Below are 13,227 nucleotides of genomic sequence, written 5' to 3' on the forward strand. Positions count from 1 at the left end.
GTCCTCACTCTGAAGAGCCAGATATAAAATCGACGTGTGAAGCAGCTTTAAATAAAGCCATCCAAGACCACTCCATAAAGGCACAGCTGGCTGTGCAGAGATCATTTGTTTTGTAGTGAAGCTTCACAGGATTACAATGATGAGCAATGATCGTTTTTATGCACTCCGTTATCGCAGTAATCGTTGGGAAATAAATACCTGGGCCAGGCAGGCCAGACAGGAGTAAGAAAAGGAACACTCACCTACAGATTATTGTCTAAAACTCAAGCTTTTAATATAAATATTGGCAATTTTGCCTTATGTTTTCTTTCCCCTGGAGGTTCTGCCAGCACTGATGCGTTGCCAGACCCAGAACTGGGGCCAGGCTTGCACAAAGCCATGTAGCTTGGAACACAGGGGTGCTCCTGTGCCTGGCCCCAGGTCAGAGCAGAGCCCACACCCCCATAAGGGCTCAGGGCAGCATGGAGCATCGCGGTCATGGTGACAGCCAACACATCTCCCAGCCCTCAGCTGGAACTGGCTGAGATCGTACCCAGAGAGTGGAGGTCAATGGCTCAGTGTCTGGATGGAGAACAGCAACAAGAGGCGTCCCTCAGCAGTCAGTGCTCTGTGATATCACTGTCAACATGGGATCAAGTCCCCAGTGATGCTGTAGTGCCAGTGCCAGCAGCCCCTGTGAACATCCCCATCCCACAGCCCAGCAGCAGCAGCAACACGGGGACACCTGGGGGTGATGGAGCAGCAGCTCAGGGCACTTAACAGCAGCTTCATGTTTCCTGGGGAGCTCCCTCGAGGAAGGCAGCATTGAGCTGCTAATTATTCATGGCTTTGATGCTTTCTCTCTGATTCCCAAATAACACGTATTTAGTGCTAAGATGATTTAAACAGCTGATCTCATCTGAGCCCCCAGCGCAGGAGGGATGCAGCCAGCAAATCCCAGTCGCTGCTGTGAGGAGTACAGCACTGAGCATCCCCTGAACTCCTGGATGTAGGGAAGGAGGGGACAGTGCTGGCAGGAGGGCAGCAATGGGCTCTAATCATCCAGGATGCTGCCCTGTGGGGCATCCCAAAGGTGATGCTCTCCCATCCGAGGAGATGCTGGAGAAGGGCTGCAGGAAGGATGTGAAGGTGTGCTCAGCAGGGCCAGCACTAGGAGAGGAAAACTGGGGGTGTTTTGGGGTGGGAGAGAGAAGTTTGGGGTCTGAGCATCACCGCTTTGAGAGAGTGAAAGAGTTTTTCTTCAGACATTAGATGTTCTTTGGGAGAACCCATCCCAGCTTTGCCTCTGGGAGGGCCCACAATCAAAGCCCATGCACCACTCATGAAGTGGGGTCACTGTGCTGATGGCACCTCGTTGTCCTCAGTCTGTCCAAATAGTGATGGAGAAAATTCGTTCCTGGCTCCATTTGCAAATGATGGAATGAAAAAGATGCCCTTCCTTCAATTAATTCGGACGTCTTTTTCCTCGCCCCTCGAGGCATGATAGCAGCTCCAACATCATAAATGATTTAGGATGGGAGCCAGATAAAGAGAAAGCTGATGGATGACAATTCTCTATTTGGGGGATGTTTTCCAGCTGGAGATTTTTGGAAACAAATAGATTTATCCCCTTCAAGAAGCAGCACAAAGCCACGGTGTGACTCACACTGTGAGTCAGGGAGGGAGGGCAGGAGCTGCAGTGCCCCAACCCCAACCCTCAGCCCCTCCACTATGGGCCTTAAGTGGTTCAATTCCACTTTGCCTTTAGGATCGACCTCTGAGGCTCCAGGACATCACACCGTGCCCTGGATCTGGGTAAATCTCCCCAAACCAAAGCAGGGGCAGCATTTGGGGGGCTCCTGGGACAGCAAAGGAAGGAATTGTGCCATGCAATGCTTCTGCGATGCCAAACCTGCAGACAGACAGAGCCCAAAAGTGCCTACATCCTGCAGCAGCCCCAGCAGCCATTTGTATTAAGTTGTACAAGTGAAAGCTGCTCATGTAAGAGGATTGCTCTGGGATATGTGCATTGAAAGATTGACTTTATGCACGAGGCAACACAAGGGTAATTGCACGTGTGAATGCTGTCCAAATAGCTCTCTGTACGGCTTCCAGTTGTTAGATATGGCCCAAAAGGGACAAAAAGAGACAGCTGTGGGGCTGCTCAGGACAGACCTACACTGATAGCAGGAAGGTCAGGATGGGGGGAGCAGGGGGAGGATCAGGGGGAGGGATGGAGGAGTGCAGGGATGCAGGGAGGGTTGGGGTGAAGGCTGCTCCGAAGCAGCAGTCAATGCTCAGGTACCTGCATCCCACCCCTGCTGTTCTCACTTGGACTGCATTAGTTCTACAAAATCAGCCATGAACACAGCAGTTTGTAACCTGGACGTGGCACAGCACTGGGGATTTCTGAGAGCTCACGTTCGTCTCACAGCATCCCTGCCATCAAAAGCAGAGCTCGAGAGCACAGAGCACAGAGAAAAATACAGATGTTCTGTTAACAACTTCAAATCTTTCAGCCCAGAACTCCTGGGCTTTCCAGAGCTGCCAGCATTCCTCCCAAAGGCCAGATGTGAGCTAAATGGTGACAAAAGTGGCCATGAACAGACCAACAACTGAGCACACACAACATATACCTCCTCAGCAAGGAGAAAGAGAGCATCCCTTAATCATGTTTGTTAAGGAATCCAGGCACAATATCTGCCTCTGCTCAGCACTTTAGTCTGTCCAAGCAGCCTCCCAGCAGAGCCCTGGTGCACAGACATGTGGGTGCTCACAGACATGTGGGTGCTCTCCTCCTCTCCACCACAGGAAAGGCAGATGTTTGGCAATGCTGCACTTCTGATCTTATGATCCCATTAACATCCCCTCTTAGAGCCTCCTGTGCAGTAATGACACGTGCAGGTGGCCTAACAGAAATCACTCTTTTATTTTCTTTCTATTTTAGACTCACTTTTTAACAGTTGAACAAAGGAGGTTCTACTATGAACAGTTGCCACCTGGGTTAACACTCCCACCAAAAACACACGAGTTCCACAAAGCGCTGCCTGAAGGTGCTTATGGACCTGGACTGTGTGGTCAGAGTGATGCTGGCTCCTCTAGGGCTTGGTCTGAGCCCCCACTGCTTCCCATCAGTGGAAGTGCTGGGGCTGCAGCCTGCAGGGACATTGCATGAACCGAACGGCACATGGGGGTGGTGATTTTCCCAACTGCAAACCATCCCCAGAGATAAAGAGCATAATAAATATTTCTAAGCAAGAAACTCTAAAAAACAGGAGGGCAGGGTTCAAAGAGGCACTACCCTCCTTCCCAATATCGGACCTCAGAAAGTCTATGTGAACAGGTTTGGAAATGGAGACCAATGCTCAGCCTGGGGGCGGGCAATGCCCACCCAGCCATCAGCACCCAGAGACGTCTCTCACTTTGCCTCTCCGCTGGTATCTCACGTCCAAGGGATCGAAGCCACGTTGGTTGGACCCAAAGAGAGCCCAGAGTGGAGTCCTGGCTGTGTAGTCTGTGGCTGTGAAGGTCTTTGTGCCCCCACTGTCCACGTGTGCCCTCACCAGCTCCTGGAAGCGCTCGTAGTCGATCCACGTGTACCAGTCACCGTTGATCTTGAACTGGGGAAAGAGCAAACGGAGTCAGGTCAGGGGATGCTGGGTGCAGGTTAAACTGGGTACTCAGCTGCAGTCTTTTCCTAACCATATTAAGGTCCATGTAAAGCCATCCAGAAGCTCTAGAAGGTAACTGCTGTCACAAAGCTCACACAGCACAGGACAGATGGCCTTGAAGGTCCCTTCCAGCTCAGTCTGCAGCTCCAAGCTCTGGCTCCTATCAAGTTCTCAGCTCCACTTTGCAAACACCCATAGGAGCAACAACGGAGCCACAGGCTTTTAAGGAAAGGATTGAGATAATTCCTGAGAGGGGCAGGAGGGCTGTATTTGGGAATGGGGAAAGATAAAGAGTTTTAATGACACGAATCCTCTTCCCATGCAAAGATGTTAAGAATTGCTTATTTTGACAAGTCGGAGGCGCATTTGTCTCCCAGACCCGCTCTGCTAATTTAGCAACAGCCCCGACTGAATCCTCAATTAGGATTTATCTGAGCTAAGAGCTTATTATGCACTTCATCCAAAAGAAAAAGAGGGAAAACATAACGGCTCCCTGCTTTTTTTTTCAAACCTGATGGCGACGCATTTAAATGGCACTTGACTTTCTGCCCAAGAGCTAAAAGCTTTTTTGGTTGGAAAAACTGCTGATACCTGCAAAATCACCAATCCAGCCTTGCCAATGTTCATCTGTTGCCGTGCAATTGCAGCGAGTGCTCGCAGGAGGAGTCCTTGCACAGGGCACGGATACGGGGCTGCAGGGAGCAAAAAGCCTCCAGCACCCAGGACTCGAGGCTCTCATCGCAAGGCAGAGCTGCTCAGCAGCTGTCCTTCTGTTGTGCCATGGCTGTATTTCAATGCACTACAAGTTCCTATGTCCATCAACAAGGCTAAAAGCTCCCACACTGAAACTGCTTCCGTGGGGCAACTGGGGCCACATCCAAAAGGAGGATACAGGGAAGCACAGCACCAGACCCTGCCCCCAAACATCCCTACACCCAGGGGGCAGCTGCAGCAGGAGCCTTGCAGTTCCTCACCCCTGGGAGTAAAGCCATGCATGTGCCTTATGGAGGACAAAACCCCTCTCTGCATGGAGCTCTTCCCACTGCTCTGTGGCCACAGCAGCTCCCAGCATCCAAGCCAACCCCCCAGGCTTGTGCTAACCCTTCCTACCCTGAACCCTGGCTGGGTCACCCACAGCAGACATTACCTGTTTGCTTTGGGTCCCAGCAGCACACTGAGGCTGCTCCCCCCACTGACCGAGCGAAGGCTGCCTGGGGTTTGTTACAAAAGCAGATCAAATGATATTAAATACATTTTACTGCTGAGACACCACAGCAGTAAAACACAAAGAAATGGGGGCCATCCCTCACATGTGTCACGGAAACCATTTACTTCTGCAAAGGAATGAAAACCAGACCAATACGGGGCGGGGTGGAACAGCCTCAATGGCCCACGAGATTTACAGATGGGGTTTTAGCAATTTTATGACTATTCGGCAGATAATGAAAGATTTAAGGCACAGAACAGTTTCACAACAGCCATCTAACAGGCACCGTCAGCTCCGAGTAACGCAGCGGGGCGTTTTATTGAATCCTTCAGCACGTGGTTAAGTCTTTTAAGGTGATAAACACATCGGGAAAAGACAAATGGTTGGAGCCCTCCCCTGGTGTTTTTGCTTTAAGTTACCATCATAAAACGAGCAGTAAAGCTTCTTTGAGAGGCGCTGAGGCTGCGCTGTCTGCAAAGGGATACACAGCATCTCCCTACGGCTTTGGGGTGATGCTGGGGCCGGTGCTCGCTGTCCCCACAGCCCTCATCCCCACATCTCCAAGATCCCACTGTGGGTTCCTCCATCCAGGATCATAGAAGGGCTTAGGATGGAAGGGACCCTGAAGAGGCTGCACAAAGACCCATGAGTGGCGAGCAGGTAAAACAAGGCACAGCTGCAGCAGGATGTGCAGATCCTGAACAGCTTTTCTACTTCCAATTCCCAGCATTTAAAAAACAAAAACAGTTGTGGCCAATACTTCAACCAACGCTTGTTTTGCTTTGCACACAGCAGAACAGCCTTTTGCAAGAACAAATCCACAGCAGTGCAGCAAGGCCAGCAGCACAGCTTTTAGTTCCTCCCTTCCCTATTTATACTCTTGAAAGTCCAACCTAGGGCTGCATATTTCCCAGCACCCACACAGCTCTCTGCCAGCAGCGTGGGCTGCATCCCCACTGCAAATCTCATTGATCCACAGCAACATCCGACTCGGAATAAGGAAATAATTCTGGCTGGGAGTGGCCACACTGAAGCCAACAACCATCACTATTTTCCTCGTGGGTTCTCATTGCCGTCAGAGAGCAGAGCCACTCACCGAGCCCAGCTCTGCTGCAGCACATCATCCTGAAGAGACAGCACAGAGAACCTGTCTGCAAACCAGATGTGATGGGGCACGTGCACATCTGGATTTCCCATAACATACTGAGGCTGTGGGCTGTCTAGACGGTGCAGCTGGGCTCTTGCATGCAGAAGGAATTTAAATATCACAGGCATAGAGGCAGAGAGCAAGGCTGGGACGGGACAGCCCTACTGCTGCCTCCAGGACTCGGTCTGTGAGGCCCCACCTTGCTGAGCCACTTCTCAGGGCTGCTCTGAAATGTCTGAGAGCTCTGGGGTCTCAAAAGAGGAGAGGTGCGAGGTGATGCTCCATGGGATGTGCTGCTCAGGGAGGAGATCCCACCTCCCTCATGTAACACAACTGCTTTCAGCTCAGGGTTTCCTATTGCTGCCCTGTGCCTGGAAGGGGGGCAGCTGGAAAATCACCCCTAGGATCACAATCCTGAGCTCCTTCATGTAGACCTGAAGACAGATGCCCATTTCAATAAACACAGCAGCTCATACAGGCCGTATCTGACTGCACACACCAGCACCACGCAACTGCAATGAGTACTTTTGCCACTACAAAGCTCTCTGAAGTCAAACAAATAATTCATTATGCTATTACATGCATAGACAAGTTTCTCATCTAATTAAGGCTCAAAATTATTTAAGGCTCCCTTTCTTCAATGGCAAAAGTGACAGAACTGGAGTCATTCCAGGAACAAAAATAAAGGAGAAATACTGTGTTAATCCTAAACAGGGCCATACAGCTTGCTAAAAACTCTTCCTCTTTTTCATTACCAAACGTAACTTCAGGAGCTGGGCGGGAGAAATTCAGCTAATTCAGTTACAAAACAGGAGGTTGCCACCAACCCATCCGTATCACACAGCCCCATTGCAGGCGATGGAGCACACTGCAGTGCTGCAGCCACACTGGGACATGGAACTGCGGCCCCAGCCACTCGCAGGACCCCTCCTCTGCTTCTATTTATTACATCTAATCTCGTGTGAGCTGTTCTAAAGAACAGCCTCCTTATTGCAGGGCTGTGTTTTTTATTTCACTCTTTAATCTGTGCCCGCTGCTGAGCTGAACAACTCATCTGCCAATTACACCGGCGCTGCATCCAGACGGTTTTAATTCCTGTGGATGAAAAATGGATTACTTCAGCAGAGCTGTGATCTCCTTTTAATAACTAACAGATCAAGCACAGCACAGCCATCATCCTATTTGGAAAGGGTGGAACAAAACTCCAAACCCATGAGATGTCACAGCGCAGCCAGGCTGTGATGTGGATACTGAGATGTGTCCTGCAATGGGCAGTGACCCTGTCCTGTGTGTGCTGCAAGCAGCAGGATGGGGTATGGATAACACCAAGGTAACCTCTGTGGGAGAACAAGCACATTTACCAGGTTGGATGAGGCCCTAGGCAGCCTGGTCTGGTATTAGATATGGAGGTTGGTAGGGGGTTGGAGCTTGGTGATCCTTGGGGTCCCATCCAACTCAAGCCATTGTATGATTCCATGATTCTATGACTCTGGATCTGGGCTGCAGGGTCACAGGGACAACTTGCACTTTCCAAATGATTCTCAAGGCAGGAAGGAAATAAGCAATGGACTATTTTTCCCTAATGTAACCCTTGTTAGGCATTCTGCAGCTGGTAGTTAAGTGCTTCCTTTTCCTCCCTAAATATAGACAAAATGCTCAGCATGGAACAGCATCAGCGCCTTTCACCCGGCCTCTTGAGTCTCCTGCAAGTGCAGCTGGGATGTCAAGTCCCTGCACCCCACCAGAGCCCAGGGGCAGTGCTGGAAAATGGACAGGAGAAGGTTGAATTGGCGTCTGCTGGGGAGATCTGGCTGATGGAGAGAGATGAGCACCACTGAGCAGAGACCGCCCTCTCCTCCCTTTCATTTCCATCTGAGATACAAGCAGGTGCCAACCAACAGCACTCCCAAAGTCAAGATGTGGCTGTACTCAAGCTGCGTTATCCCCCCGATGCATCCAGACACACCAGCACTTCAATACCAGCGGTCCAAATCATGACTATTAGTATTGTTTGAAAACCTCCCATCTCACACAGAGCAGAACCCAGTGAAATAAATCACATTTTTAAATGATTTTTATTACCTTTTCCCTGCAACTCCTTAACTCTTTAAGGACGCCTTTGATTTTGCAATTACTCACCGCAGTTTGATCCTTCCCAAAGCCCACGTTTGCTGCAAGTAAACTACACTGACAAATTTTATTCTCCACTGGAGCCTGAAGTTCTGAATTAAAGGTAATAGAAATAAATTCATTTTTTATTAGTTGTTTTAGTACCGAGTATAGATTGTTTCCAAAAGACGCCCCCTCCTAATGGCTTTGGAAAGCAAAGCAGCTGTTGAATTCCTCCTGGGCTGGTATCAATCTGTGCTTGTTACTAACGGTGTTACTTGAATTATGCATCACTAACTGAGGTGGTAATCTGTTTCCTTTCTTTCCCTGGGCCTTGCACCTCAGAGAAGAATTATTTGCATTCAAGGATTTGCACAGGCACAGTTGCCAGTGGCAACAACCAAGAGACTGTAAAAAAAAGCATCCCGAAGGTGACTTGAAACAAAGAAAGTGTCAGCTGTCGTGCTTTCCTCTGCTCCTTTACAGCTGTTCCCATAAAGCAGCAAACCAAGGAAACAAAGTTTTGCAGCAGGACAGACATTTCCAACAATGGGATTCCACTTGTTTTAAAATACTGACCCAACGTCAGTATTAACCCAGGGATATGAGGGCTGCTGCCAGACAGCAGCTCCACCACCTCTTCTCCACCATCAGGATGGAGAAACAGCTTTGCAATCAGCAGCTCCAGTTCAACAGAGGCAAGCAGACAGTGTTAACATCCATCTATCAATCTGTTTTTTGTTAAAATTACCCCTCCAAAAGAAGAAAAATGAGTAATTCTGGCTCTGGTGAAGAGAGTATGGAGATGTAGAGCTCCAGTAGGTGCTGGAAAGATCAAGAGGAGGAAAAGCACAGCCCTAACCTCATCCGAAGCATCACTTCCCTCCCAAACTGCACACACCACTGCAAAACGGGAAGAAGAAAAATAAGGCAATGAGACAAAGTCAGCTGATTTAACGTGGTTTCATAGAATCACAGGACTTGCTCTTGCCTTTCTCAAAATACAAGGCAGAGAGTGTGATGAAGCACAAGTGTTACTGCAACAAGCTCTTCCTGGGCTTGTTATATCACAGAATCACAGAATATGTTTCCTCTTTGCATTGCTGTGGCCGTGTTGTGAACTACCACTACCCCCTGACACCCTGCAGTGGTTTCATGAGCCCTCTGCAATAACCCACCATGCATTTCCATGCCTTCCCTAGAAAGATTCAGGTTAATGCTGGAGAGGAAAAGCAGTTGGAAGAAGGCAAACGCACATCCCTCCGAGGTCTCACCTTCTTGTGAGCTATCAGGAGGCAGTTGGAGTGCTCGTGCTCGCAGGCGATGCCGTAGTCTGGGAGGAGCTGGGCCAGCTCCTGGACGAAGCGCACGACCTCCTCGTGCCAGGGGACATTGGCCATGGTGAGGCTGCTGGCCGAGCTGTCACCGCAGTACGTCACCCCCTGGGGAGAAACAAGGGGACAGTCAGCGGCAGCTCAGTGCCTCAAGGTGGGGCCTGTTTTGCCCTCCCTCATGTAAAAGAACGTAGATTCAGGGATGGCCTCAAACATGGCTGTCCCTTGGTGTGCTGGGAGCAGCGAACTGCTTCAGGCCCAAGCAGTGCTGTGTAAAAGCTGAGCTCTGAAACGCTGGATGCAAACTTTCCTCACAAGCCATCACCACGCATTCTGTTTCCTATTTACTTTGGCTGCTAACCTTTATTTAAGCATGAGAGCCACCTACTGAAGCCTGGATTTGCACCAGGCTTGCCTTCGCACCCGTGATCTCAGAAAGGCCCTTCTAACAGGCTGGCCTGAAGATTGGCTTTTCAACAGAACGGTGTGGCAGCTTCACTTCCACACTCCAAATTTAATCACTCACCTGTGTTTGCAATGGAGCTTGTTATCAAGCCTTGCTAGGTGCTCCAGGCACGAAAAGCACGCAGCTGCCAAGGCAAACTCCTCACACATGTCTATTAGCAACTTCTAGCTGAACCAGCAGAAACAGCAAGCTGGCTGCCTGCCTCTCTCACCCAGATGTTAATAATTAAAGCACCAGAGGCTGCTCAGCACCTATCCAAAAGCAGCCCCGTGCCTCCTGCCCCGCACACAGTGCAGGGATGCTTGCAGACCTGCAGCTTGGGGAGAATAACACGTGGCCAGTGTCATGCCGGGTTGTCTTTTTTTCCAAGCCATAATATATGGCTTGGACTTGTTTCATAGCAAACACAAGGACAGGTGACTCTTAACTTTGTCTTCTCTCCATCTAAACACAGTCTGGAATGGCACCAAGGCTCCGAACAGCTCCTTGACAGGTGGGGCAATCGCCTACAGGCGCATGTAATTAAAAACTCATTAAAGCAGAGCTCATTTTCCTCATTATTTTAAGCACTTAAGTCATCTTTACTGTTTAAGATGACAAGAGTGAGCAGACTGGGAGAGAGCCATCCCTCTGGTCCTTCCTGCCAGGCATTTACTGGGTCACTTGAATTTCACAGCAATGCCTCAGCTGCCAAGAGCTGGAGCTGCAGCCCAGAGCCTCGTCCTTAGCCCTGCAGGACACCAGCACAGCCACAGGCACCAGGGACAGGTGCTTTCAGGCAGCTGAATGCTGAGGGGAGGAAGGCTGAATTCTTCCTTTCCTTGGGTTCTGCACACCAGCAATCACTGCTAACTTCTATTGGCTTAAGTAAGAGAATAGGGTCCTGCAGAGTTCCGCGGCTGTAAGATACTCATGTAAATGAGAACAAGTATTAAGCCCCGCAAGAACCTAAATCTCTGCCCACTCCACCTCATGAGCCTCTCCGGAGCAACAGGGGATTAGCTACATTCATTTTAAATGAACGTCATTTATCTCAAGTATTTAACCAGGAAATCCCACAGAGATGAGACTCGTCTGCTGGCAGATGCTTCGCAGGATCTTGTAATGTTTGTTGTTTATTTGCTTCAAGCAGGACCTGGGCTTTGCCTTTTTCACCCATCTCACTGGGGTGGTGAAGCAGCAGAACAGCTCCTAATCACACACCATTCAGATTCAATAACACTGGGCTCCTGCATGACAGCATCCCATACACAAGCCTACAAGTGGCATCAGTATCAGGTCTGCTTAAATACAACCCAGGAAAGGCTTTACCCCTAGTTCCATGAGTTGCTGAGCTGTTGGGATTCCCAAGACATGGGACTTTCCTCGTGCCACCTGCAGAGGGCTTCCATGGCCACAGCACAACACCCAGCTGGGTGAGGAGGAACAAACTGAGGCAGGAGGACAAAGCGCGAGCTGGCCAAGGTCAGCATCCTGCCAGGCCTGGGGCTGGGAGAAGCTGGTCCTGCAGCATTGACAGAGCCTCCATTTGGACCCAAGCAAAGGAACACCCCCGACCACCTCGAGAGGCTTCTTCCTCACCTACTTCCCACAGTCCTGGTGGGGTTCTGCTAGGAAAGCCATGCAGAGAATGTTCATCTCCCCACTGCTGTCAGGCTGAGGGAACTGCAGCCCTGAAGGCAGATGTTCGCCCTGGGGGAACCTGCACTCCAACACTGATTAACTTACACCTGTTTCATCTGACTAATTAAAGTCTCAGCACACAACAGAGAGTGGAGGCAGCACATACAGCCTCCCCTCCTCTCTGCCCTCCCTGCTGCAGTGAGACAGGGAGCAGACATGGGCTGGGATGGTCCCACAGCAGCAGTTCTGCTGACAGGTTTTATTTGAGGAGCATAAACCAGTCTGATAGGCATCACAAAGCCGCGGTTCTTTGTCCCAAAGTGCACTCAGCATCTTACTCTGTATTAAGCCATCAACTTCAGCAGCACGCTCAAAAAGAACGCTCCGATAAGATCAAAAAGCTTTGGGTTTTGTTTCATAAGGAAGTCGCTGCAAACTCCAGATCCTTCTCCAAAGCGGTGGTAAATAAAGGCATCAAAATAGGGAAAGAGAGAAAGGGCAAAAAGAAAGGAAAGGATGGAAGCAATGGAGCTGCACATGGGCAGAGTGAGGCAGATGTGCAGGACTGCAGGGGAGCTGCTGGAAGGAAACGCAGGTAACGATTCTTTGCACAACCAGTGTGATTTGTCTTCTTATGTTCTCTATATACTAAATTGATTAATCCCAAGATAAAGCACCTTCTGCCCCCTTGTATCTCATGTGCTGCTGTTAGCAGCTCCTTCAGGCCCCAGGGCACTATTTCTTCCTGTTTTGCAAAGCCTGATCAATTCCACGTCAACCAGGCAGACATTATCACCTTTCCCCCTGGCAGAATTTGAGACCAGGATGGGAAGAATAATTCCACCAACTATCAGCTTGTCCTGGAGTATTTTGCTTCTAATGCTGGTTGATAGAGAAGAAGCAAGTCTGAAACTATTTATCTGCCTCTGCTTTCATGAGGAATACAAAAAAGACCCGGGGTTATGGTTCTGATGGGCAGAAATTGATGCCTGCTGCTACAAGGCTGGTTGTGCAGAACACTAAGGACTACCCCAAATACACACATAACATATTAGAAACCTGCCTGCCTCATGTTAAAAGCAAGAGATACGCTCCCTGCACCTCGGAGAAGAACTAGGTTTGATCATGTAATATTAACTCTGTGTGTGGGAAAATGGGGAGGAGAAAGGGAAAATATTGATGGCAAAAACAGCTCCGTGCAGCTCACCTTGACCTCGATGAAGTCTGGTTTTCCAAGGGACACCAGGTCAGCATAGGCTTTGAGCTCATCCACGTTCCAAGCTTTCACCAATGTCAGCCTATAGACTGTGCGCTGTTGCTGGAAAAATAAGAAAGGAAACAACATCAGTGACACTGACACAGGGACGATGATCCCATCTCCCACATTGCCTCTAAGAGGAAATAAGCAGACCCAGACCTGGAACCATCTGACTTGTTGTCTGAAGGAGGAGCCCTGTTCTACTTCTCATCATGCCCCAGATCTATGAGCAACCTGGGGCCAGCAAGGGTTGAATCCTTTGGGTGTTGGGCACAAAGAGATCCCATTGCACCCACAAACCAACGTCCCCAAGCACCGGGAGACAAAGAGAGAACTGGATTCCTGAAAGGACCCAATGGTGTTTTGAGGAAACAATTCTGTAATGCAGGGTCTTTAATGTAAGCCTATGGAAGAGTAGCTTTAATTAGAGAAC

General features: G+C 49.7%; 1 protein-coding gene across 3 annotated transcripts in view; it reads right to left on the bottom strand.

Annotated features, from left to right (window-relative positions):
- Positions 1-2,884: 2,884 nt before the first annotated feature.
- LOC107322608 (S-adenosyl-L-methionine-dependent tRNA 4-demethylwyosine synthase TYW1-like) overlaps positions 2,885-13,227 on the bottom strand; it is a 43,898-nt gene continuing 33,555 nt past the window's right edge. For all 3 annotated transcript variants that reach the window (XM_015880804.3, XM_015880803.3, XM_015880802.3), the window contains exons 14-16: positions 12,744-12,854; positions 9,388-9,555; positions 2,885-3,599 (exon numbers count right to left, since the gene is read on the bottom strand). In XM_015880804.3, coding sequence (XP_015736290.3) covers positions 3,378-3,599; positions 9,388-9,555; positions 12,744-12,854 — 501 coding nt within the window. In that variant the 3' untranslated portion in view covers positions 2,885-3,377. The remainder of the gene's footprint in view (positions 3,600-9,387; positions 9,556-12,743; positions 12,855-13,227) is intronic.

Source organism: Coturnix japonica, chromosome 22, assembly GCF_054131305.1.
Source record: "Coturnix japonica strain WE chromosome 22, WE-NBRP24, whole genome shotgun sequence".
Taxonomy (NCBI): Eukaryota; Metazoa; Chordata; class Aves; order Galliformes; family Phasianidae; genus Coturnix; species Coturnix japonica.